Raw genomic sequence first — 26620 nt, forward strand, 5'->3', positions numbered from 1 at the left:
TGGCTAGGCAGAACCTTGGTTTTAAGCACTACAAAGTTTTGAATCTGGTAATCATGGAACATTATTTCTGCACATGACCACACAGAACAAAATTGTAGGCATCCAAAGACTTGTAGGACTTTATTTTCTCTCTTGTAAAATCACTTAGAGTTTCAATGAGATACTTGTATATTACAGGCTGGATGCTTGACCATTTCGTCTTATCCAATATCCATTGGGAGGGTGATATCGCAAATGGACCTGTCAGATAGACGCTGCTTACTTTAACATTAATTTTGCCGAATAACTGTACTTATCACTGGGTGACAAGCTGTTATAATATGCTGAAAGCATTATGTAAATAATATTTATATATACGTAATCAATATAACTTTTCTCTAATGCAACGACAAACTGTACTGCATCGGATGTCATTCCCTCTCTGTAAATGCTAGCGCTCCCGTTTTTTTTTTTCGGCGTATCCTGAATGTTTACAAACAAATTTGTCTCATTGGACCTACTCTGAAATCAACGCACCTTCTACTTGACCAAGTTTGAATATTTTTCATATAGCAGTTTATAATAATATTATATTATTCTTAATCTTGAATGACTTCCTGATAAATTTACACAAATATAAAAAGGAATGGAATTTGCCACTGCGAAAGCGACTGTGGGGCTTTTTTTATAACTTGCACCTCAGAAGAAGTGGCTTTTGGACCTCTCTCTGGAAGCACAGCCACTCAAGACAGTTCTGGGAGATAATATAAACTCAAAAAAGTTTGTTCAAACTCCTTATTTAAAATGAGTTGAAACAAAACAATTCTTGAGATTTTTTTGAGATATCTTAATAAATTTATATTCAATCCATTCTAATTTGTTACATCAAGTTAATTGATTTGTGTTGGGAGCCTGCATTTTTTTACAATGTATCAAAACACTTTGATGATAGAAATTGGCTTACAGACTGAATAAAAACAACATTTTAGATGTTTTACAATGTGGTAAAAAAAATTATTATCAAGGTGTGAATGAGGTCACTCCAGACCTCATTCTGACAAAAAAAACCCTCAATTTCTCCAGAACAATCTGAGAGATTAAGAAGGTCAAATTGGTTGATTGGTTACTTTAATTCACGGATAAAAGTTGATCTACAGGCATCTGAATATGGTGCTCTAAGTTACCCATGCATTTTCTACCCTTGACTTTTTATTTATTTATTTTATTATTATTATTTTTTGTTAAAAATTATTACATGGTGTATGATGTCATTGGACATATTTCCCATATTCTGAGCTCAACGTGAAACAATTCAGACAGCAGGCCCCCAAACACTTAATAGATAGGGTTACAGGTATTGGGACAATGTGCATGTGCAACATTTTTTAGAAAACTCTTATGTGGTATATTAATAATGATCTCACAATACTTTAGGATACATCTTATGCAAAAGAAAACAAATTAAAAAGTCTATTGTGTTGCAATCTAGAGCAGAAATATAATCTGCATATTTACAAACATGAGAATGCACCTCAAAACACAAATACATGCATGTTTATTTTCATTTATTTGATATATTTTCTAATCATGACATAAAAATCATAAAATTATATTCCCAATTATATATTTTTTATATATATAAATATTTATTTATTTACTGCCACTAAAATGTTTTTTGTGACAGTCATCACTTCTTCTTCTTTTTGCCCTTTTTGCCATCTTTTTTCTTGGATTTATCTGCTTTCTTGGAACGTGGTCCTTTGCGTACAAGAGTCCCCCGCCACCAGGCCTGGATCTGTAAAGGGACAAAATAAATTGCCAAAATAATACTCATTAAATTCAGAATTAAAAAATCTGAGTTATCACAACCCACATCTGATGGACTTCAGTTGGAATGACAAGAAATTCAAATGTGATACAAAGGGGATTTGATTATTTTCCATGGCCCACATTTTTAAACCACTGGTTTAAAAATACCAGCATAATTAAGTCAGTATATCTATTTACCAGTCCTTATTATAAAAAATATATATCCTTGATTTTTTTTTATATGTTGCAGTTACTCTATATGAACACAATGTAACTGATTTATACATTCAGAATAAACAATGTTATTTTCTACTCTCAAACAACTTACAACTGCTTGTATCTAAAAGGTCTATAGGGGTAGCTTAAAGTACCTGAAATTTTCAAAAAAGAATATTATTGTGCAGTTTAGGTCCTTTTAGTGTATTAATTTTAAGACATTAATATGAATTAATATAAATCTTTAGGTATAAAGTCCACAGTAACAGCTTATGCAACTTTTTAAAACTATTTTTAACATCTTAGTTTTTATTCTTGGTGTGAACAAGCTGTAATGCAAATTTTATAACAAACAATTGCATGACCGATTTAATTAAACTAATTATTATTATTATTTATTCCCAAATCTTTTAATGCAGGCAGCATGGTAGCTCAGTGGTTGGCAACGTTGCCTCACAGCAAAAAGGTCTCTGGTTTGAGTCCTGGCTGGGCCAGTTGCATTTCTGTGTTTGCATGTTCTCCCCATGTTGGTGTGGGTTTCATCTGGGTGCTCCTGTTTCCCTCACAGTCCAAAGACATGCGCTATAGGTGAATTGAATAAACTAAATTGGCCGTAGTTTATGTGTGTGCATGTGAGAGTTTATGGGTGTTTCCCAGTACTGGGATGCAGCTGGAAGAGCATGCGTTGTATAAAACATATGCTGGATAAGTTGGCGGTTCATTCCGCTGTTTCAATCCCTGATGAATAAAGGGACTGAGCTGAGGGAAAATGAATGAATGAATGTTTTTAATGCAGGTACACAGAATGTATATTTCCTCAGGTGGTTGAATCATCCTTAATATCTGCGAAGCATGCACATATATCAAAGCAATTTGTACCACAACAAAACAAAATAGATAAAAAATCTGTAACTGGTGCAAAATCTTAAGTTCATCGCTCAAAGGTAAATATTTATGTCAATGAATATATCAGTGCCATCAGAATAAAAAGTCCTTGTGTTATTGTTCACTAATAAGATTAATAAAATGCTGATCAATGTAACAGTAGTTGTAAACTATGGAAACAGTTTGAGAGTTAGTGTGTTTCACTTTACTATATTTTGCGAGTGCAATGATTCTCGAGATCAATAAAAGAAAAGGATTGATGTGTATTTTCACAGCAAAATACAAGAACTGAAGTAAATGATCCTGCACATTTTGAGAAAAGAAGTAACAAAATCAACCAATTTAGGATGCAAATATAAAATCCATGCAAAAGCTCGGCGGGACTGCGATGTATGCCATATATCATTTAGAGATTTCAAATTTACACATTACTTAAAGTGAAGTATGGATTGAAAGTGAATGAATATGATCAAAGCTCCATTAAGAAAAGTCATTTCACTCAGCAGCCATTCTGTCGGGCCACTGAATCCCACCTACATCAGTAGTGGTTAGTCTTTGGTTGATCTCCAGTATCTCCAGTACTGCATAGTGAAAGTTATGATTGACTAAAACAACTATTTGCTAATTCACATGAATTGAGAAATGTTTAGAAAATATGCTGGCAGTTTATGACATGTAAATCAGTTATTATGCATTCCATGATATACACCATGTCAATTTAAATAAATACATTTTAAAAAATCTGATTTGAGAAATGCTTAAAATTGACTGTCAAAAACTGTATATATTGTGGCGAGTCATCTAGGTCCCCATCGCCATGGTCCATAATGGTACTAGTGGAGAATGCGGTGCTTATAAAGAGTAGAAATATATATAACACTTCCCTGTGAGAAATTATTCGGCCATCTCATTTGTTTCTCACAGGCAGGCTTGTTGCTCTCTCTCTCTCTGCTCTATGCACTTCCAGGTTTGCTGGCAATGCCATGAAGGGAATCCCCATGAAGGAGTGATGGCATCATGGAGGTGGTAATACGTCACCTGGCGGAGCTATCCACCCTTCAGCAGCTGTTTACTGAGCAGTTAGCCAGCAGACAAGAGAAAATGGAACAAAAGATCTTCCAGGTCACTGTACACGTTCAACTTCCGGAATCGCGGGCAGCCGCTCAACCAATGTTGACAGACTCAGCCACCTGGACAACATTGATGCTTCCCTACACACTTTTGAAATAATAGCTTTAAGAGAGAAATGGGGGACTTCCGGGTTGGAGATCGACAAGATGGCAGCATAGAGTCAGTGTTCCCGACGCAGAAATAATTTAAAACCCCCTAAAATCAAAAAATTTACGATATAAATAAATGATACATTAAAATAAGAGGGGAGAAAGATGGAGGCGAGGTGATTTGGCACGCTCTACTCACGATTTGCAAACAGGTTGCCATGAGGGAGATCCAGCGGATCACACTAGAGAAATGGTTGATTTAAGCCTCATTCTAAAGAAGGTAAGGGGCTTTCGTCGTGACAACAAAACTCAGCTTGAAGAAATTAAAACGGAAATTCTGAACACCAGCGCTAGAATTGAAGAGGTAGAAGGCCGAATTGTGATGGCAGAGGAGAAAATTCAAAATGCAGAAGAAGTACTTACAGGCCTATTGAAGCTACACACCAGAATGGAGGAGAAACTTATGGATGCAGAGGGTCGTTCCAGACGCAACAATCTTAGAACATACGGAATACCCGAAGGGGAGGTAAAGGATTTCACGAGAATGGCTGAATTTCTTGAACTTTTTCTGAGAGAAAATTTAAATCTACTAGACATGCCACTTCAAATTGAACGCGCTCATAGAGCGCTCAGGAGACAGCCACCGGCCGACGCACAACCACGGTTAATTGTGGTAAATTTCACCCCCAAAGAACAAATTCTTCAACAAACTTGGCAAAAAAGATGGTTTTCTTGGCAAGGAAAACAAATCAGCTTTGACAACGATTACGCCCCAGAAGTACTGCAGATGAGAAGGCAATACAGAGAGGAACGTAAGGCTTTGAAGGACAAAGAAGTGAAATTTAAAACACTATATCCTGCCCGTCTGAAGGTGCTATATGAGGAAGGAGTGAAGATATACAATATGGTCGAGGAGGCAACGCAAGTTTACTGTAAAATATGAAGATTGCTTCATTTAACGGTGTACTCAGTCCAGTTAAAAGAGGGAAAAATTTGTCAAAACTTAAAAAGGCTAGAGCAGAAGTTGTGCTTCTACAGGAAACATATTTAAATGATACAGAACACTCTATACTAAACAAAATGGGCTATAAAGAGGTATACTTTGCATCTTACAAATCTTTACGTAAAAGACGGGTAGCCATACTTATATCTAAATTGTTGAATTATGAACATATATCAGACATAAAAGATAAGGAAGAAAGATTTGTATTGATAATAGGAAAAATAGAAGGAAATTTTCAAAGTTTTTTGAATGTCTATGCTCCCCCTGGTTCAGAGTGGAATTTTTATCGTGAAGTATTCAACTGAATTGCTACTAAAGTCCAAGGAATTCTAATTTGTGGAGGTGACTTCCAAATCAAAAAGGTGAATTGCCTGTTAAAAGAGAGAGGACTTATAGATGTATGGAGAGAATTAAATCCTAGGGTTTGGGATTATACACATTATTCTCATCCCCACACAACATACTCTAGAATAGATCTAGACTTTTTTACTCTCAAAAAAATCTGCATCTAATTGAAAAATGTGATTTGGGTACGATAGATATCTCTGGTCATAGTCCTGATTATTTGTCAATGGGTCTGAGTAAGAAACAAAGGTCAACAGTTTGCAGAATGAATACAGATATATAAAATAAATCACAAATCAGGCAAAATTTAGAAAACATGATTAAATCATACTCAGAGATGGATGATAATGTGGAGGTGACACCATCAATATGCACTAAAAGTAGTGGTAAGAGGGAAAATTATAGCCATTACATCTAATTTGAAAAACTGAGAAAGCAGAAACTACAGGACTTTGAAATTAAATAAAAAAAACTACAAAATGAACATAGGACTACAATGAACCAGAAGGTGAAACAAGATCTTAAAAAAACATATAGGACATTGATGAAATATATTCTAAACAACTACAAAATAAACTTTTGTTCTTAAAACAGAGACATTATGAAGCAGGGAGGAAATCATTAAAACTGCTAGCATTGTCACGATCGGTGTACAGGGAAAAGGGAGCAAGGACTCAAGTGCAGAAATAATGGGTTTTATTAATAATAAATTAAAATAAAAGGCAAAACAAACTACCCCGAGGGGGAAAACATTAACAAAACAGACAAACCAAACTAGACTGGGCAGGCTGGCAGGGATCAAGACTGGAACACTCACGATAAGGCAACATACAATGACGAACTGGCACAGGACAGCAGACATGAGGAGAATATAAGCAGGAGTAAATTAATACACAAACAGATGAACATAATTAACTAATAATGGGTTAACAAGGAGGGTGGGACTAGACGATAGAGCACCTGACACAAAGAGACAACACAAGCCAGGTGCTCACATAAAACAAGACTAGAACACGCAGCCAATGAGAGAACTCATTAACCGCGTGTTCTCATGACTAGACAAACACTGAAGCACACAACAAAAGCACGCGACCACAGAGCCACGTGCTTTGACAACAGACTTAAGACACTAGCACACGATAAGTAAAAACACCTTACCGTGCGCTCACACAAATGCAACGCGCATGTTTCATCTCAGCGCAAACCAAAACCGAAACCCACTAGACGGAGACGCTGAGAATGAAACAGCGCGATGCTGACGAAACAACACAAACACGAGTACAAGAGCGCACGTCCAAAGGACGGTCCGCACGCACCTATGACGACGCGCACCCAGACAATGACAAAACAAGTGCTCGACCCAAGAAAACTCGAGCCAAGCACTACTAGTGTCCGGACTCTGCCACCAAAACAAGAATTTACAAGACCAGAGTGGCAGAACCCTGACACTACCCCCCCCCAAAAGGGACGCCACCTGGCGTCCCTAAAAGGAACATCCAACAAGATACAAGACAGACAAGAAACACCACAAGACAACAAAACAGGCAACGTCAACAAACACAATACAGGGAAGTGAACAGGCAAGACAAAATGAAGGGGGGGAGGGAGGGGAGCCAAGCCAGACCCAACAAGACGAACAAGGGAGGGATGGGAGGGCAGGACCAGGAAGGGACAGGAGGTATAGTCCAGGGCGGGACCAGAAGGACAGTCCAGGGCGGGTTCAATTGGTCAGTAGCCCCGGCAGGAAACCAGGGTGGAGCTGGAGGGTCCGTCCAGGGTGGTAGAGGGGCACACCAAGGAGGAGCAGGAGGGACGACCCAGGGACAGTCTGTCAGAGAAGACAAGGCAGGCTGCCTGATGGGAACCGGCTGGACTGAAGGCCTGTGGGGTGCCAGTAGGGCTGGAGCCGGCTGGACAGCAGGCCTGTGGGGAACTGGCAGGGCTGGAGGCGGCAGGGCTGGAGGCCTGAGGGGAGCCGGCAGGGCTGGAGGCGGCTTGACTGAAGGCCTGAGGGGAGCCGGCTGGACAGGAGGCCTGTGGGGAGCTGGCTGGACAGGAGGCCTTTGGGGAGCCGGCAGGACAGGAGGCCTGTGGGGAGCCGGCTGGACAGGAGGCCTGTGGGGAGCCGGCAGGACAGGAGGCCTGTGGGGAGCCGGTAGGGCTGGAGCCGACTGGACAGGAGGCCTGCGGGGAGCCGGCAGGGCTGGAGGCCTGAGGGGAACAGGCAGGGCTGGAGGCCTGTGGGGAGCCGGCAGGGCTGGAGGTGGCTTGACTGCAGGCCTGAGGGGAGCCGGCTGGACAGGAGGCCTGAGGGGAGCCGGCTGGACAGGAGGCCTGTGGGGAGCCGGCTGGACAGGAGGCCTGAGAGGAGCCGGCAGGGCAGGGAGCCGGGCTGGGGCCGGCAGGGCAAGGCGTCTGGGAGGTGCCGACAGGGCAAGGAGCCGGGCTGGGACCGGCGGGGCAAGGCGTCTGGGAGGTGCCGGCAGGGCAAGGAGCCGGGCTGGGGCCGGCAGGGCAAGGCATCTGGGAGGTGCCGGCAGGGCAAGGAGCCTGGCTGGGGCCGGCAGGGCAAGACGTCTGGGTGGTGCCGGCAGGGCAAGGAACCTGACTGGGGCCGGCAGGGCAAGACGTCTGGGTGGTGCCGGCAGGGCAAGGAGCCGGGCTGGGGCCGGCAGGGCAAGATGTCTGGGTGGTGCCGGCAGGGCAAGGAACCGGGCTGGGTCCGGCAGGGCAAGACGTCTGGGTGGTGCCGTAAGGCAATGACCGGGGCTGGAGCCAGCACGGAGTGGCGCTCTGGGGCTGGAGCCGACACTGGCGGGCGCTCAGGGGCTGGAGCCGACACTGGCGGGCGCTCAGGGGCTGGAGCCGACACTGGCGGGCGCTCTGGGGCTGGAGCCGACATGGTGGAGGAGCCCTTTCTCCTCCTACGCTTCCTTGGTTTAGGTGGCAGGAAGCTAGCCACCTCTTCAGGCACTGCTGGGCACTCCACTACCTCTTGAAGTGGAGCAGTGTCTGTTGCGGGTGCCTCGGAGGGTGATGCTGCAGCCAGGGTTGTAGCTTGGTGGGCTGCAGCAGGTTCAGTCACCTCTACGTGGGTGACAGGCAAGGCTGACCCGTTCTTCCTCCTCCGTCTCCGCTGGTGGGTCATCGGAGGACTGGGGATTTGGCAGTCTGTGAGTGGGAGGGGCGGTGGACCAAGTGGAGGTGGACCACCGTTCCCCTGGCTGTGGTACAAATAGCTCACAAACTGCCAGAATGACAGTATCCCCAGCATCCCCATCTCCCAGGCCTGAAGGGGGCTGTTGAGTCCAGCATTGAAAGCCTCCTTCAGTGCTGTGGTGGAAAACTCAAGCCCCTCTGCAGCGTAGACAAACTGGTAGGCAAACTCCTTGACTGAAGATTCCCCTTGACAAAGACAGAGGAGTTTGCCCAAACGCTCCTTCTGCTGGCATGCAGAGGGACGTGAACTGGGAGATGGGAATAGGAAGAGAACCATCTTTCTGCTGAGTCCTCTGTTGGCCAGTTCGTACTGTCACGATCGGTGTAGAGGGAAAAGGGAGCGAGGACTCAAGTGCAGAAATAATGGGTTTTATTAATAATAAATTAAAATAAAAGGCAAAACAAACTACCCCGAGGGGGAAAACATTAACAAAACAGACAAACCAAACTAGACTGGGCAGGCTGGCAGGGATCAAAACTGGAACACTCACGATAAGGCAACATACAATGACGAACTGGCACAGGACAGCAGACATGAGGAGAATATAAGTAGGAGTCAATTAATGCACAAACAGATGAACATAATTAACTAATAATGGGTTAACAAGGAGGGTGCGACTAGACGATAGACGGGAGAGCACCTGACACAAAGAGACAACACAAGCCAGGTGCTCACATAAAACAAGACTAGAACACGCAGCCAATGAGAGAACTCATTAACCGCGTGTTCTTATGACTAGACAAACACTGAAGCACACAACAAAAGCACGCGACCACAGAGCCACGTGCTTTGACAACAGACTTAAGACACGAGCACACGATAAGTAAAAACACCTTACCGTGCGCTCACACAAATGCAACGCGCATGTTTCATCTCAGCGCCAACCAAAACCGAAATCAACTAGACGGAGACGCTGAGAATGAAACAACACAAACACGAGTACAAGAGCACACGTCCCAAGGATGCGCAGACCCGATGCGGGCACACGCACGGTCCGCACGCACCTATGACGACGCATACCCAGACAATGACAAAACAAGTGCTCGACCCAAGAAAACTCAAGCCAAGCACTACAGAACAAGAAAAGACAGAGCTAGTGTCCAGACTCTGCCACCAAAACAAGAATTTACAAGACCAGAGTTGCAGAACCCTGACAAGCATACAGACTAAGAAAACAACAAGCTGATAGAGCCATCAATTAAATTAGAAACCCTCAAACAGGGGAGATACATAGTAAATTAGAGCAAATACAGCAGAGTTTTGAAAATTTTTATAAAGCTTTATATTCACAACCTAAAAATATTAATGATTTGCAGATAAATTCTTTTCTGGCCACATTAGACCTATCTACAGTGCCAGAGCAACAAAATAAATCCCTATTAGCAGAAGTTATCATGGAGGAGTTAAAAGCAGCCATAACAAGACTAAAGGCAGGTAACTCGCCAGGAGCTGACGGTTATCCCGCAGAATAGTACAAATCCATGTTTGAGCACTTGGCTCCAACTTTATTAAAGGCCTTTAATTGGGTAATACAAAAAAATTCAATCTTACCCTCATGGAGTATTATATCAGTTATTCCGAAGGAGGGTAAAGATAGAATGGATTGTGGTAATTATCAATTAGCCAATTAGTGTGTTAAATGTTGACTATAAACTTTTCACCTCTATTTTAGCACGAAAATTTGAAAAAAATATTCCAGAAATTATTAATTTGGATCAGACAGGCTTTATTTGTCAATGGCAAGCAGCAGATAACTTCAGAAGAACTCTACACATTCTTAACTTCATTTCAAACCACAAAGTAGAAGCTGCCATGTTGAGTTTAGATGCTGAGAAAGCCTTTGACTCAGTGAGATGGAGTTTTATATATAAGGTATTAGCAAAATTTGGATATCACAATCATTTTATTAAAATAATTAAAACATTATATGAAAGACCTCAGGCAAGGATCAAAATTAAGGGGGACTTATCTGGTTCTTTTAATTTAGAGCGGGGTACGAGACAGGGGTGCCCCATTTCACCCCTTCTCTTTGCCTTATTTATTGAACCTTTAAGCCAATGGATTTAGCAAAAACGTGCAATTAAAGGTATAGATTTGGGATCTGGAAAGCATAAACTAGCCCTCTTTGCTGACGATATATTGATATATATGTGTGAACCTTCTAAGTCACTTCCAATACTATTTAACTTTCTTGAAAGATATGAGGCCATATCTGGTTACAAACTTAATGTTACAAAAACTCAAGTATTAACATTTAACTATAAACCACCAAGACAACTTAAATAGAAATATAACTTAAAATGGGCTAATGAATCAATTCAATATCTGGGAGTGAATTTATCTGCAGATCAGTCAAAGATATATGGTTTAAATTATGGTCCCCTGAACAAACGTTTTTAATCTGACTTATTACGCTGGAATCTTATTCCCCTCTACAGTCTAAGCTGAAAAATAGATCCAGTGTGAATGGTCATTCTACCCAAATGATTGTATCTATTTCAAACTCTTCCAGTAGAAATATCAAATCAACAATTTAGCGAATGGAATAAATTAATATCTAGATTTATATGGCAGGGGAAAAACCCAGAGTAAAATTTAAAACAGTGCAATTAAGCAAAGAAAAAGCTGGATTAGGTCTCCCATGCCTGCAACAATATTATTATGCGGCTTAATTAAGGCCACTAGTCTGCTGGAGTAGTCCCACCTATTCAGCAAAATGGATTGAAATAGAGAAATGGATGATGGAGGATTCTCCATTATCGGCCCTAATTGCAGACAGTAAACTAAGAATTACTATTTAACTATTTAAAATCTAAGCAAACAAAGGAAATATGTGGTTTGCAAGTTGCATCAAGAATGTTAAGTACTGATTTCATCCCCAAACAAATAGATGGTAGATTTTAAATATTGACCAAGTTAGGAATTTCCAATTACACCTTTTTTGACAAGGGTACAATTGAAACTTTTGAATTTCTAAAGGAAAAATATGGGTTTAATCAAAGTGACTTTTATAGATACCTTCAAATAAGACATTATTTTGAATGTAATATTAAACCAGAAATATTAAACGTTGCAGAGACAGGAATAATAAAAGTGTTTTTATCAGTGGGCAAGGCCCAATCATGTAATAAGATAATTTCGAAATTATATAAGGGATTTCGCGAATCTGTACCGGACAATACACTATATGTTAGAGATAAATGGAAAATGGACAGAAATCTGAATATCTCAGATGAAGATTGGGGGAATATTTGTTCAACCCAATGGAAATGTACCAGCTCAGCTGTGTGGAGAGAATTCCGTTGGAAGAATGTTTTAGGTTTTTCATCACACCATCACAGAAAATACATAGATGAAAGGGTACTAGCTGCTGGAGAATGTGTGGGGAAAAAGTAGCTAATCACTATCATGTTTTTTGGTATTGTCAGAAATGAACCCCATACTTGAAAGAGATTAAAATACATCTAGACACCATTTTTGAAATAGAGATTGACTTTACTTATGAATCTTTACATTTAGGTAATACAAATTTAGATGGATGGATTTATAAAGACAAGAAACTGTTATTTATTCTTCTGGCAAGTAAATGGGGGAGCAAAAAAGTAATTACAAAAAATTGTTAAATTTAGAGTCACCTACAGTTGAGGAATGGATTGATACAGTGCACACTATATATGTCATGGAAAAACTATAGTTTTCATTAAAATGGTTAAAATTGTTAAAATCTTTTGAAAACTCAAAATAAAAAATGAAAAAAAGAGAGAGAAATGGACAAAAAAGGAGTGGGCCTGCATATTAGCTTCATATTTAACTGGGGAGCCACAGCAGGCATATTAATCCCTATAATCACCCAAAAATGAATATTGAATATTGAATAAATGAAGCATGGCTGACCGGCTGCATTGTCCACCAAACGATACCAAGAGGAGCTCCGATACGTAAAGTGAGAATGGAAGGGAGAGCAGTTAACACCGTATTAGATACAGGAAGTGCCATAAAACTCATACAACCAGGGACCGTGACGACTCGATGCAGTCAGAAAGCCACCATCCCCATTACATGTGTGCACCAAGACACTAGAGTACCAACACAATTGGTGACCGTTGCAGCCGGTCCTGGCTCATGGCCGTTTGAGGTCGACGTTGTCCCGGATCTCCCTGTTCCTCTCCTACTCGAAAGATATTGGCCAGGACTGGAGGAGCTCCTCACAGAACAGCCAAGAACCAACACACGACGGCAAGCCCGTGTTTGGGCACCAAAAGGCAGATGATGGCTACAGAAAGTGTCAGAGGGGGTGAGTGTACAAATATTCCACCTAATGTATTTCTTGTTGTGTTCCATCAGATGACAACAGGAGGATCTTTTGGGAAAGCCCAATAAGAGGACGAGACTGCAGAACTGTTAGGCTCACGTAAGAGTGGTGAAAGATCATGAAAGACTGCCTGCTCCTTACCCCTTCCCTCACTTCATTATACAAAAATGGGCTGCTGTACTGTGTCGCAGAGCAGCGGGGGGAGAAAAAGAAACAGTTAGTCATGCCCAGAAGCAAGACTGAGACTGTCCTGGAACTGGCCCATACCCACCCAATGGCGGGACATCTGGAAGTGTTGAACACCATCCAGAGAATCTGGCACCGGATTCACTGGCAAGGGCTTGAGGCGGCAGTATGATGTTCTGCCAGGCTTGACCCACCTGTCAAAAGACAAACACCCAGCGTCCTCCCCACAGCCCACTGATCCCATTGCACATCATAGAGGTGCCCTTCTCCCGTATTGGGATAGATCTGCTAGGGCTGCTACCAAAATCAGCCCATGGCCATGAACACATCCTGGTGATCCTGGATTATGCCACCAGATACCCTGAGGCTATTCCCCTACACAAAGCCTCCGCTCCAGCTATTGCTAAGGAACTCTTCCTGCTCTGCAGTCGGGTGGGGATACCATCTGTGATCCTGACTGACCAGGGAACCCCTCTTCATATCCCGGCTGATGGTGGACCTCTGCCGACCTCTCCAAACGAAACAGCTGCAGACATCCATTTATCACCCCCAGACAGATGGCCTAGTGGAGCAGTCCAACCAGACACTGAAACGGATTCTCCGCTGCGTGGTTGCAGAGGATGGGCGTGACTGGGACCTCATGGTGCCGTACATGTTGTTTGGCATTCAGGAAGTCCCCCAGGCTTCACACCCTTTGAATTACTTTTCGGAAGACAGCCCCACGGAATCCTGGATGTCGCCTAACAGTACTGGGAACATGATCCAGCCCTCCAAAGAATGGTCATTGAGCGCGTACATGAGAGCACAGATAGATTAAGTGATGCCACTTTTCTGAGAGCACCTCAGTGAAGCCCAGCCCGGTCAACAGCACCTCTATGACCAGTCAGCCCAAGCCAGGGAATTTCAACCAGGAGATAAGGTGATGTTACTCATAGCATCCACGAACTGCAAGTTTCTGGCATCTTGGAAAGGTTCGTATGTGGTGGTGGAACGGGTCGCCCTGGTCAATAACCACGTACGTCAGCCGGAACACCGCCAGGAGGAGCAACTACACCACATTAACTTACTGAAGCTCTAGATCCCTCCTCTTGGTGAGCTGGTGGCCTTCACAAAGAAGCATCAACCCATTGTCCATCTGACAAAGCAATTGACGGCCACCATAAAGACTGAGCTACATGCCCTGATCTGTCAGTTCCAAGATGTGTTCTGTGAAACGCCCGGCACACCTCCATTATCCAACATGACATCAGCATCCCCCAGGGGTAGTCATGCAACAGCGGCTCTACTGGATCCCGGAGGATCACCGTCTCTCTATTGCCGAGGTGATCCATAAGATGTTGAAATTGGGGGTCAGCCCATAGCCCATGGTCCACCCTGTAATGACCTACGAAGGCTCAATGAAACATCCAGCTTTGACAGGTACCCAATGGTACGAGCTTTTTTGGGATTAGCGGGCTTCAATCAATGTTATATCCCCAATGTTTTATCCATAGCCAGCCCACTGACAGACCTCACAAAGAAGGGGCAGCCAGAGAAAGTCTACTGGACCTCAACGGCGGAAAAGGCAGTCTAGGAGTTGAAGCAGATTCTGGAGTGTGGCGAGTCATGCAATTCCCTGTCGCCATGGTCACCACACCAGCTTTACGATCCTCAAGCCCAATCAGCCACACCTGTCTCATGAAGAGAGACCCATTTAGACAGCACGAGAAGACAAGCGAGTGGGTGCATTCTGAGAAGAAACCTCCATGGACTGAAGGAAGCACTCCTACCAGGGCTCAACTCACGAACAACAATGACAAACTATGGTTCACTGTAAAACTCAGACAGCTACGACAGGCCAAGGAGGTTGCTTACAGGAATGGGGAGAGGGCCTTGTATAAGCAGGCCAAATACACACTGGAAAAGGAGATCAGAGTAGCAAAAAGGAACTATTCTGAGAAACTAAGGAGTCAGTTTCCTTCCAGCGACTCAACTCAGCATCCATGTGGAAAAGTTTGAAAAACATCACACTACAAGACACCATCCCCCAGCACTGTAGACAACAAACAACTTGCAAACGACCTGAATGAGTTTTACTGCCGCTTTAAGAAAACCCTCCATACCCACTCTGGACTGCTCTTCACGCCACCACATTAACACCACCACCACCCTCTGCCTCCCCTATACCTGCACCTCAGTTCAGTGAAGATGATGTGCACCAGGTTTTCTGGAAACAGAAGAGGAAAAAAGCACCAGTCCCAGATTTTATAACACAAGCCTATTTAAAATGCTGTGCTGACCAACTGGCCCCAATCTTCACCCTGATCTTCAACAGATCACTAGAGCTGTGTGAAGTGCCCTCCTGCCTCAAACACTCCATCATCATTCCCACACCAAAAAAAACCCAAACTTACAGGACTAAATGACTACAGACCAGTGGCGCTAACATCTGTGGTCATGAAGTCTTTTAAAAAACTGGTGCTGGCCCACCTGAAGCACATCACTGAACCCTCACTGAACTATCTTCAGTTTGACTACAGAGCAAACAGGTCTGTGGACGATGCAGTCAATGTGGGACTGCATTATGTTCTGAAACACCTAGACAGACCAGGGACCTATGTGAGGATCTTGTTTGTTGACTTCAGCTCGGCTTTTAACACTATCATCTCAAAACTTCTCCAGCCCTAATTAACTCAGCTCTCTGTGCCCACCTCTGTCTGTCAGTGGATCAACAGCTTCCTAACGGACAGGCAGCAGCTGGTGAAGCTGGGAAAATTCTCATCCAGTACCCACACAATCAGCACTGGTGCCCCCCAGGGGTGTGTACTCTCCCCACTGCTCTTCTCCCTGTACACAAATGACTACACTTTAAAGGACTCCTCTGTCAACCTCCTTAAGTTTGCAGGCGACACCACACTTATTGGACTCATTCAGGACGGTGACGAGTTGCTTACAGACAGGAGGTTAAGGAGCTGGCTGTCTGGTGCAGTCACAACAACCTGGAGCTCAACATACTCAAAACAGTAGAGATGATAGTGCACTTCAGGAGAAACCCCCCTGCTCTCCCCCCACTAAGCATTATGGACAGCACTGTGGCAGCAGTAGTCATTCAGGTTCCTGGGCACCACCAGGACCTGAAGTGGGACACTCACATTGACTCCATTGTCAAAAAAGCTCAACAATGGCTGTTCTTTCTTCGTCAGGTGAGGAAGTTCAACCTTTCAAGGGAGCTGCTGAAACAGTTCTACACTTCCATCATTGAATCAGTCATCTGCACGTCAATGAATGTCTGGTTTAGCTCAGCTACCAAATCCGACCTCCGAAGACTACGTCGAATAGTTTGGACTGCTGAGCTAATCATTGGAACATTCCTCCCTACTCTCCAAGAACTGTACTTGTCCAGAGCGAGCAGAAGGGCTGCCAAAATCACTCTGGACCCCTCACACCCAGCACACTGCTTCTTTGAACTTTTACCTTCTGGTCGACGCTACAGAGCACTGTACACAGAACACAGAAACAGTTTCTTCCCTCAGGCAATCCATCTCATGAACTCTTGATAATTAATAATTAATAATTGTGGAACCAACCTCACTACTTGCTATACACTTTTTATACACATATACACTTATTTAACAACCCACTTTACATGCCAATTTGCACATAACAGCTGCACATATAACCTTGTATATAGTAATATACCTGTACATACACTTGTCAATGCACCAGTGATCTAGCCTGTGCAGATGACTAACGGACTACAAATCTGCTGGTATATGGACTACAAATACTGGACTATATATACAGCACACAAACACAGAAGTTGCTGAGTCTTGTTAAACTAAACAGTGAACATTACTTTCCTTCTCTTGACTTGTTTTGACCCCGCTTTGTTTTGTTTTGTGTTTATGTTTATGTTGCTTGCTGCCGGTCTGTACTGACCATTCGCTTGCATATAGACCACGACTCTGGATTGCCTGTATACATCTGTTTGCTCCTGTATGTGACCGTTGCTTGCCTGACCATTCTCAATAAACCTGCACTTGGATCCACACCCCTGTTGTCAGCATCGCACTACATGTTACAATTATGCAGTCTCTGTCACCATCTTGATGGCAAACATCAACCCTCTTTGCTCTGCTCAGTATGACAGTATCTTTTCTCCTTAGAGCTTAGGGCTTATTATGTGGTCTCTGTCGCCATCGTGTCGATGGACAACATCAATGGTCTTTGATCTGCTCAATGACAGGCTGATGGATCTCAGAAAGTATAAATATTTAAAATAGGCACTATCCTTATAAATAAACTGCATAGTTGAAATCTAAACAACTACAACATACATCTATAGATTTTACCTTTGTTGCTGCATTTTTTTCCCTCTGCTCTTTCTCCATCTGGGCTCGCAAATGCTCCTTCTCCATTCTGTCTTCAATGACAACATTCTCCATGTCTTTGCACTGAAAAAGAAAAAGTTCATTTGCAGTTTGTCACTCTTAAAATACATTTTTGTAGGAAATTAATAAGGACAGTAAAGACGAAATACAGAGACTTCATATTAAAACCTTTTTAGATAGGTCTTGGATTCGTGTCTGGCTGCTGTTTCTTTTATTCTGCAAAGCAGCGATATCTTGCTCCTTCTCCTCCATGTCCTTTTCATAACGATGGATCCAATACTGTAACTTTTCCTTTAAGTTCTTTTGGGCACAAAGAGTTCTGTTTCAAACTTACTTCAAAACAATTAATAAAGCCTATTCTATACTCTATGAATATGGGTAGTATAAAAAAATTGCATGTACTATGTTTGCAATCACACTAATGTGGTTCAAACTAGTAGCTACTGTTTCATACTAACATATTTCTCAGTTGGTTTCTACAGCTCTACTGTGATGTAAACCTAGTGTTATTCCTGTTCTGCAAATTTGAGATCCACCCTGCCCTGTCTGCTAAAAAATCAAGCACTGGTCACCAGCATAAGTTATACATTTTGCACAATTTCAGCATCATATTTACATTTTGGAGTTTTCCATAATTATGAACAGAATATTATATTGATTTTTAATATGATTTACACTTTATTAGGTAAACTTGTCCAACTGCTCTTTAACGCAAATTTCTAATCAGCCAATCACATGGCAGCAACTCAATGCATTTAGGCGTGTAGGCATGGTCAAGACGATCTGCTGCAGTTCAAACTGAGCATCAGAATAGAGAATAGACAGAAGGTGATTTAAGTGACTTTGAATGTGGCATGGCTGTTGGTGCCAGACAGGCTTGTCTGAGTATTTCAGAAATTGCTGATCTACTGGGATTTTCATGCCCACCCATCTCTTGGGTTTATAGAGAATGGCCAAAAATGAGAAAATATCCAGTGAGCGGCAGTTCTGTAGGCATAAATGCCTTGTTGATGCCAGAGGTCAGAGGAGAATGGCCAGACTGGTTCGAGCTGATAGGAAGGCAACAGTAACTCAAATAACCACTCATTACAACCGAGGTATGCAGAAGAGCATCTCTGAGCGCACAGCACGCCAAACCTTGAGGAGGATAGGGTACAGTAGCAGAAGACCACACCGTGTGCCACTCCTGTCAGCTAAGAACAGAAAACTGAGGCTACAATTCACACAGGCTCACTAAAATTGGACAATAGAAGATTGCAAAAGTGTTGCCTGGTCTGATGAGTCTCGATTACTGCTGCAACAATCGGATAGTAGGGTCAGAATTTGACATCAACAACATGAAAGAATGGATCTATCCTGCCTTGTATCAACGGTTCAGGCTGGTGGTGGTGGTGTAATGGTGTGGGGGATATTTTCTTGGTACTATTTGGGCCCATTAGTACCAATTGAGCATTGTGTCAATGCCACACTTGAGTATTGTTGCTGACCATGTCCATGCCTTAATGACCACAGTGTACCCATCTTCTGATGGTTACTTCCAGCAGCATAGTGCACCATGTCATAAAGCACAAATCGTCTCAGGCTGGTGTGCTGAACATGACAATGAGTTAACTGTACTCAAATGGCTTCCACAGTCACCAGATCTCAATCCAACAGAGCACCTTTGGAATGTGGTGAAATGGGAAATTCACATCATGGATGTGCAGCTGACAAATCTGCAGCAACTGCGTGATGCTATCATGTCAATAAGGACCAAATTCTCTGAGGAATATTTCCAGTACCCAGTTCTGAAGGTAAAGGGAGTAAGGTGTACCTAATAAAGTGGCCAGTAAGTGTAGATGGGACTGTAAAATTAGCAGTTAATAAGTGGGCTTGACAAACTACCTGTAGGAGACACAGGCTGCGTTCGAAATCTCATACTTCCATACTATATAGTATGTTAAAGAGCCCCTATTATGGGTTTTTGAGAATGACCTTCCATGTAGTGTGTAACTGCTCTAAGTGAAGTGAAATATCCAGCTAAGGCTTAAATCTGAAAGTACACAATGTTTGAAACTATTGATTAATTTATAAAAGTCGACTCATAGTGCTTTAGCTGTTTCGGCGTGACATGGATACGAAACTTAAAGAGCACATATTATACATGAAATAGGGTCATATTTAGGTTGTAAGGGTTTCCAACAACAGTCTAATATGCATGCAAGGTCAAACAACACTTTCATGGTCTTATAATCTGCATTTATTTTTACCTAATTATCCCAGCGACTCCCATATGAATCGTTCAGCGATTCATTTGTTCCCAAACCCCTCCTCAGTGCGAAGCTAATCTGCGCTGATTGGACCGATGACAGCCTGCTGCAATTGGTCGACACGGACAAGGCTTCAGCGTGAGACAGAGTGAAATGCCCAGCTGCTAATCAACAATATAAAAGTTGTCACAGTGCATACACGCTTCATAGTGGATTTTGGCTGCCAGTGAGTGAATGGAAATACAGACAATGGACTAGAAAATACTGACGACTAACTATTTTATTGAGCAAAAAGTCCAAGAACTGGCGAGGAGATCTCCTAGCCCCTCACAGTCTACTTGCTCTTTTCACATTCACACACACACACACACGCACACGCACACACACACACACACACACACACACAGGGCCGGCGCGTCCATAGAGGAGACCTTGGGTGGCAGAATAGAGAGGGCGCGACGCTCAGTTATACACATACCTGCCAACATCTGTCCCTGAAAAAAACAGGAGACCGGGGGTTTGGGTTCGGGGTGAGGTGTCTGACCGGAGCAAGCTGAACTGGCGCTCTAGGCGAACGGCGATCATGCAGCCCTCAACCCGAAAGTGAAAAAGAAAGTGACCGGATCGAGGATGAAAGTGAGGAACGGGAGGGAGGGGGTGAGTGTCGCTGATGAAAGTGAGGACCAGTGGGTTCGCAGACGCCGCCCTCACTATTCTGCTGCCCAAGGCGGCTGCCTATGTCGCCTCTATGGACGCGCCAGCCCTGATGTATGTGCCATCAATCCCTCTCTTCTTGTCTTGTTTCTTTCTTTGAATTAGCAGGATTTGAACACGAGGAACATAAGACAGTCCAGTGATGTCGTTTCGGAAATGTTTAATAACAACTTAACTGAACTATATCACACGGTCAAAAAAACGGTCTTGCTTCCATCTTCATGACACAACAACTTCTTCCTTCCCGGAAGTGACATCAGCATATACTCTAAATTAAAAATTAAATTACTTTTAGTAAAATATTTTCAAGTTTTGCTTTCACATTATTATTAATTTAACATAAATAAAACAATGAACTTATGGCTCTTATACCTAAAAACACTGTTGAGAACCGGGTACTGTGTACTATGGTGTTAGTAACTACTATGAAGCATGTCTCGGGCAGCCGCTGCAATCAAAATACGGGAGACTCCTGGGAAAAACAAGATTGTTGGCAGGTATGCTCACACATACACTATGCACTGTAACTACTTCAATATTGTTGATAAGCCATGCTGGGCATTTCTCTCTGTCTCATGCTGAACGCTGTCTACCAATCGCAACAGGCTGTCATCGGTTCAATCAGCACTGATTAGCTTCGCACTAAGGAGGGGTTTGGGAACAAATGAAACGATGAACGATTCATATGGGAATCGCTGGGATAATTAGGTAAAAATAAATGCACAGTACAAGACCATGAAAGCCTGTTGTTGGAGACCCGTAAAACCAATATATGACCCTTTTTAATGTATAATAGGGGCTCTTTAGAAACTGTATGTGAGCTGAGTAGTATGTCCGAATTCAAAGTATTTAAAAAAACAGTATGCGAGAAGTACACACATGACCTACTGTACTACACCCAATGATGCCACACAAGAGAATAAATGAATGGAAGTGCAACACGGGTAGGTCAAGTGATAAAGACAAATGGCGGATGTACTACATCTGAGCTCCATTCATACTACTCACTTTCATAGTATATTAAACATACTTTTCTATCGGTCATGTAGTAAATCAAATTCAATTATCTACAAGAGCAGTAGGCAATTTCATATGCAATCACACTCATTTATTCTCCATATGCACCAGACACTTTTTTATAAACACACCAAGTTTCTTGGGAAATATTGTGCAGTTCTAAGTGTGCATCAAACAGGTAAGTGGACTTGACAAACCACCAGTATAAGACACTCTTTTTTCTGCATGTGTGTTTGTACATGCATGTGTATTTGTATGTGTGTAAGTATATAAAAATGTGATTTGAAGTATTTCTTCATCCACATTTGTAATTCCCTTTGGATAAAAGCATCTGCTAAATGATCGTTATCAAATAGAAAAAAAAATGACTCACTGCACTAGAATTCTGTCTAATCTGTTGACATGATGACCAGTCTATTTTTAGACTATTGTTAGACGACTATTAGTTTTTTATTGACTGCCCAAATTTAGCCTTGTTTTAGCCAAGATGTCTATGTATGGATGTCTATTAGATGTTTATTTTAAACACTGAATTGCTTGGTGGGATATTCAATATTACAAAGATAATGATGTAATGATGAAGAGTACAATTACTACTACTACTACTACTACTACTACTACTACTACTAATAATAATAATAATAATAATAATAATAATAATAATAATAATTATGACAATAATAATAATAATAAAAGGGCGACGCGGCGCAGTAGGTAGAGCTGTTGCCTCACAGCAAGAAGGTTGCTGGTTCGGGGCTCGGCTGGGTCAGATCGCATTTCTGTGTGGAGTTTACATGTTCTCCCTACGTTGGCATGGGTTTCCTCCGGGTGCTCTGGTTTCCCCCACAAGTCCAAAGACATGCAGTACAGGTAAATTGGGTAAGCTGAAGTTGTCTGTAGTGTATGTGTATGAATCAGAGTGTGTGGATGTTTCCCAGAGATGGGTTACGTAAAACATATGCTGGATAAATTGGCGGTTCATTCCGCTGTGATGACCCCAGATTAATGAAGGGACTAAGCTGAGAAGAAAATGAATTAATGAATGAATAAAAATAAAAGTTATACTTAACTCACTGCATGTTGTTTTTTTAGGAAGGCCTCTGTTTCAAAGTGGACATTCTTTTCTTCCTCAATTTTCTCTTGAAGCATCTGAGTGCACAACCAAAAATGGAGTTTATACATTTCAATATTATGGTATATGTGCATTTTACAATATGTGTGCATGCTGGGATTACTGGTAATACTGCATAGGTAAATTCTGAATTCATAAAACTTGATAAACTGTATCAAAAACAAAAGTACTGTATATAGGGATATGTACTCAAAATTCCATAGTTTTAAGTGTGAGTTCTCCCAAAAATTAACATTATGATATTAATTACTCACCCTCATGTCATTCCAAACCCCCGAGACCTTTGTTTGTCTCAGATTGAAATATATTGTTGATGAAATCTGAGAGCTATGTTATTCTCCATGGACAGCAAAATAGGCTCATTCAAAGTCCAGAAAAGAACCAAAACACATGAAACACAAATCACATGCCATCAGAGGTTCAATCGGAACGTTATCAAGCTACAGGAATACATTTGAGTACACATAATTTCTAATTCAACAGTTTCTTCTCCAGATTGTAAGTATATTGTGCACATTTTTATGAGCACTGTGTACTTATGTAACCTCCTCTGACAAAAAACACAGGCACATCCGAGGTAATATGTCAGAAGAACATATACAAGCATGATATATAACAGCAAGCCCTATACTGACACTGAAGAAAAGAAACTTTTGAATAAAGTGATTATTTGTTTATCTGGAAAATTCTGATTATACAATTGAAGATACATCGATTGTTTAAAGGATGTTTTGATACTTTTATGGACGAGTCAGGCACCTTGCTTGTGGAATTTGAGGGACCATTAAGAATTAGGGTGCTGTCACACCTAGATTTTTGTTTCAGAACTTGGTGCATTTTCACAGTTAGCGCAGTTCATTTGGCATATGTGAATCCAGCAATCGCACTTCAATTGCCTGAAAGAGGTGGTCTCGGCTCGATTGAAACGAACTCTGGAGCAAATTGATTGTAGTGAGAAAGCAATAAGTTTCAAACCAGGCTATATTACAGTGTATTAGGGTTGTGTAATAGCTATGTATGGCTATATGAAAAGAGAATTATGAGTAGAACGGGATGTCATTCCTACCGGTAAATGTGTGTTTCATGTCAAATACGAAGGTGAAAGCATGTTAACTAGCTATGATAAGTTAGCTGTTTATCCGTTAGGAAAATCTCTTGTTATTTCTCTCTATAATGTAAAGCATATACTGTATAAGCCCACTGCTATGTATGAGAAAGTCTTACCTCTGATTTATATCAGGTGACGATGTCTGTGTGTGTCTAAATTCAAAATTAAAGTGCAGCTTTTCGCTTATAATGTCTTTTTGCTCATTGCCATAAATTAAAATAAATACACATGACAGCTGAGCGGGACTCAGCAAAATAAACCAAGAAACTCTGACCAATGTGAGGAGCATTTACTCACACGTGACTTGTTTAAGCTATTTTGGTCAGTTTAGAAACTTTGCCATGTTAAAGTGAACCGCATCAAGAACAAAGTGCAACATTGTTACAATTTTAATCCCTGTTTCGGAACAAAAGGATCGATCCACAGGTGTAAAAGCACCCGAAATCTAGAATAACTTGATTTGTGTTTCAAAGATGGATGAAGACCTAGGGGGTTGACATGAAATGAGGGTAAGTAATTAAGCTGTATCTGTTTTTGTGTTTCAACTAGATGCCAATATACTTTACTTTTCAAAATGTCTTGATGCACAGCCTAGTAAAAGCCTTGTAAGTTTTCATCTGCTCAGACACAATTTGACATGGTGATAGTGTGAAGACTTTGCCCAAAGTTCGTTTGTGTTTCAGTGTTTGCTAAATATTTTGGGTGGTCTCCAGGGCACTGATAATCAGGTACTGCAGAGCACTGGGTGGTTTGTGGGACACAAAATTCTGAAGCAAAGCAGAACAAGTGAATCACACACCATAACTTCATCTTCTAGTGCATTCTCTTTGTGACTGTTGTGCTTTGATCCTTGGCAGACAAGCTGTTCAGCATAGCTCTTTACAAATTTCCCTTGTTGGTTTGTCCTCACCCTCATGTCCTGTACCTGGTCCTTTAGGATGGCCACCTCTTCCTCAAGCCTCTGGGAAGAAAGTAGTATTTTCTTTAAGAAATATGCAAAAAAATTTTGAGCTTATTTGTTAAGGCAAACAAAAGAGTTGACACATCGTTGTCTTTAGGTCAATTATAATGTCTTACTGTCACATTATTTTAATTTTTAAAAGCATACATGTGTTCAAGTCCATTAGATTACCTCACACTCTTCTGTTTTTTCCTTGCGAATGTCAAGTAACTGCTTTTGCAGTTTTTTAATCTGGCGACGACCTTCTTCCTCCCTAGATGTACAATAGGGTATACAGTATTATGCAAAAGTTTGGCCACCCCTGATAATTTTCATAATTGCAAGCCATAGCCTGCTGGCCTTTCAAATCAGCAGTTTCATTTGGACATATTTATATCCTAGGGAAAAAGCAACATATTTCAGTTCTGACATAACAATAATTTAATCAACAGACGCATTGCAATTTAAGTATTAACAAAAACAGACAGGTGCAAAAAATTTCGAACTCCAACAAAATAATGATATCAGTCTTTTGAACAGCCACTTTTTGTGGAAATAACAGCCTGTAGATGCTTCTTATAGTCAAGAATAAGTCCCTGAAATCTTGCTGAAGATATCTTTGACCATTCTTTCTTGCAAAATTCAACCAGGTTTGATGGGTGCTGAGCATGATTGGCCCTTTTTTTAAATCAATCCATAGATTTCCGATGATACTCAAATCTGGAAACTGGGATTGCCATTCTAGAACACTGTATCGTGTCTGAGCATGAAGTCATTGGTAGATGTGGAACTGTGCTTTGGGTCATTTTCCTGCTGAAACATCCAACCCTGTTGTAACTTTAGCCTCTTGTCTGATTCCTGAACAATGTGCTCCAGAATTGGCTGATACTAGGTGGAATCCATGCAACCTTTAACTCTGGCAAGGTGTCCATTACCTGTGCTTGCCATATTTTACCCTCCACCATATTTTACAGTAGGGAGCAAGTTCTTCTCCTGGAATGTGGTGCTCTTTTTTGTCATGCAAAGCACCTATGGTTGTGGCATCTGACCACATCATATTTTCCAAAATGATCCAGGTTTGTCCAGATGAGCCTTTGACTGCCTCAAACGACTCTTCTCATTAGCAGAATGCAGAAAAGTCTTCTTCTGCATCACCTTCCATTGAGCTGTTCTTTGTGAAGAGTGCGCTGAACTGTGGAACGATGTACAATGAGATTATTAGCAGCAATATGGTCCTGGAGCTCTTTGGAGGTGGTCTGTGGTTTATCTGTGATCATTCTAACCATTCTTTGTCTTTCAGATATATTTCTTGGTCTAGCACATCTTTCATTCAGAACTGTTCACGTGGCCTTCCATTTTCTTCCTATATTTCTGACCGTGGAGATAGAGACTTTAAACCTTTGTGATAGCTTTTTGCATTCTTCTCCTAATTCATGTTGATAAATTATCCTAGTTTTTAGGTCATTAGGAAGTTCTTTTGAGGTTCCCATGTTGCTACTTTCAGGTTCACAATAAGGAGAAGCACAACTTGCAATCGGCTATTTTAAATATCCCTTTTTCATGATTGCTTGCACCTGTGATTGTTGAGGTTCACCGAGTCACTCAAATAATTTTTTTGTTGTTGTTATCAATCAGCGTTAAGTTACTACATGTTTTGAAATCCACACAAAAGATACTTGCATAGCCTATTTTTCAGTTTCAATTTAATTTCACACATCTCAATACGGCTATACTTAAAACCTGTTTATTATGTCAAGAAGCTCAGCTTTCTTCTTCCGTTCCTCTTCCACTGCATAAAAGAGACTCTGAAAATTGTTTTTCTTCTGCAGCTCCTCCAATAAAGCATTGATCACATCTGACACAAACTGCCTGTAAGAACAAAGATTTTATTAAATAAAGGCTTATTAAAAATTAC

The 26620-nt window shown here is 41.6% G+C and overlaps 1 protein-coding gene across 1 annotated transcript in view; it reads right to left on the minus strand.

Annotated features, from left to right (window-relative positions):
- Nucleotides 1-1661: 1661 nt before the first annotated feature.
- Nucleotides 1662-26620, minus strand: part of iqcg (IQ motif containing G) — a 38059-nt gene continuing 13100 nt past the window's right edge. The window contains exons 3-9 of the mRNA XM_056478481.1: nucleotides 26446-26570; nucleotides 24898-24979; nucleotides 24565-24726; nucleotides 22600-22674; nucleotides 17714-17845; nucleotides 17507-17608; nucleotides 1662-1774 (exon numbers count right to left, since the gene is read on the minus strand). Coding sequence (XP_056334456.1) covers nucleotides 1667-1774; nucleotides 17507-17608; nucleotides 17714-17845; nucleotides 22600-22674; nucleotides 24565-24726; nucleotides 24898-24979; nucleotides 26446-26570 — 786 coding nt within the window. The 3' untranslated portion in view covers nucleotides 1662-1666. The remainder of the gene's footprint in view (nucleotides 1775-17506; nucleotides 17609-17713; nucleotides 17846-22599; nucleotides 22675-24564; nucleotides 24727-24897; nucleotides 24980-26445; nucleotides 26571-26620) is intronic.

This window comes from Danio aesculapii, chromosome 18 (assembly GCF_903798145.1).
Source record: "Danio aesculapii chromosome 18, fDanAes4.1, whole genome shotgun sequence".
Classification (NCBI taxonomy): domain Eukaryota; kingdom Metazoa; phylum Chordata; class Actinopteri; order Cypriniformes; family Danionidae; genus Danio; species Danio aesculapii.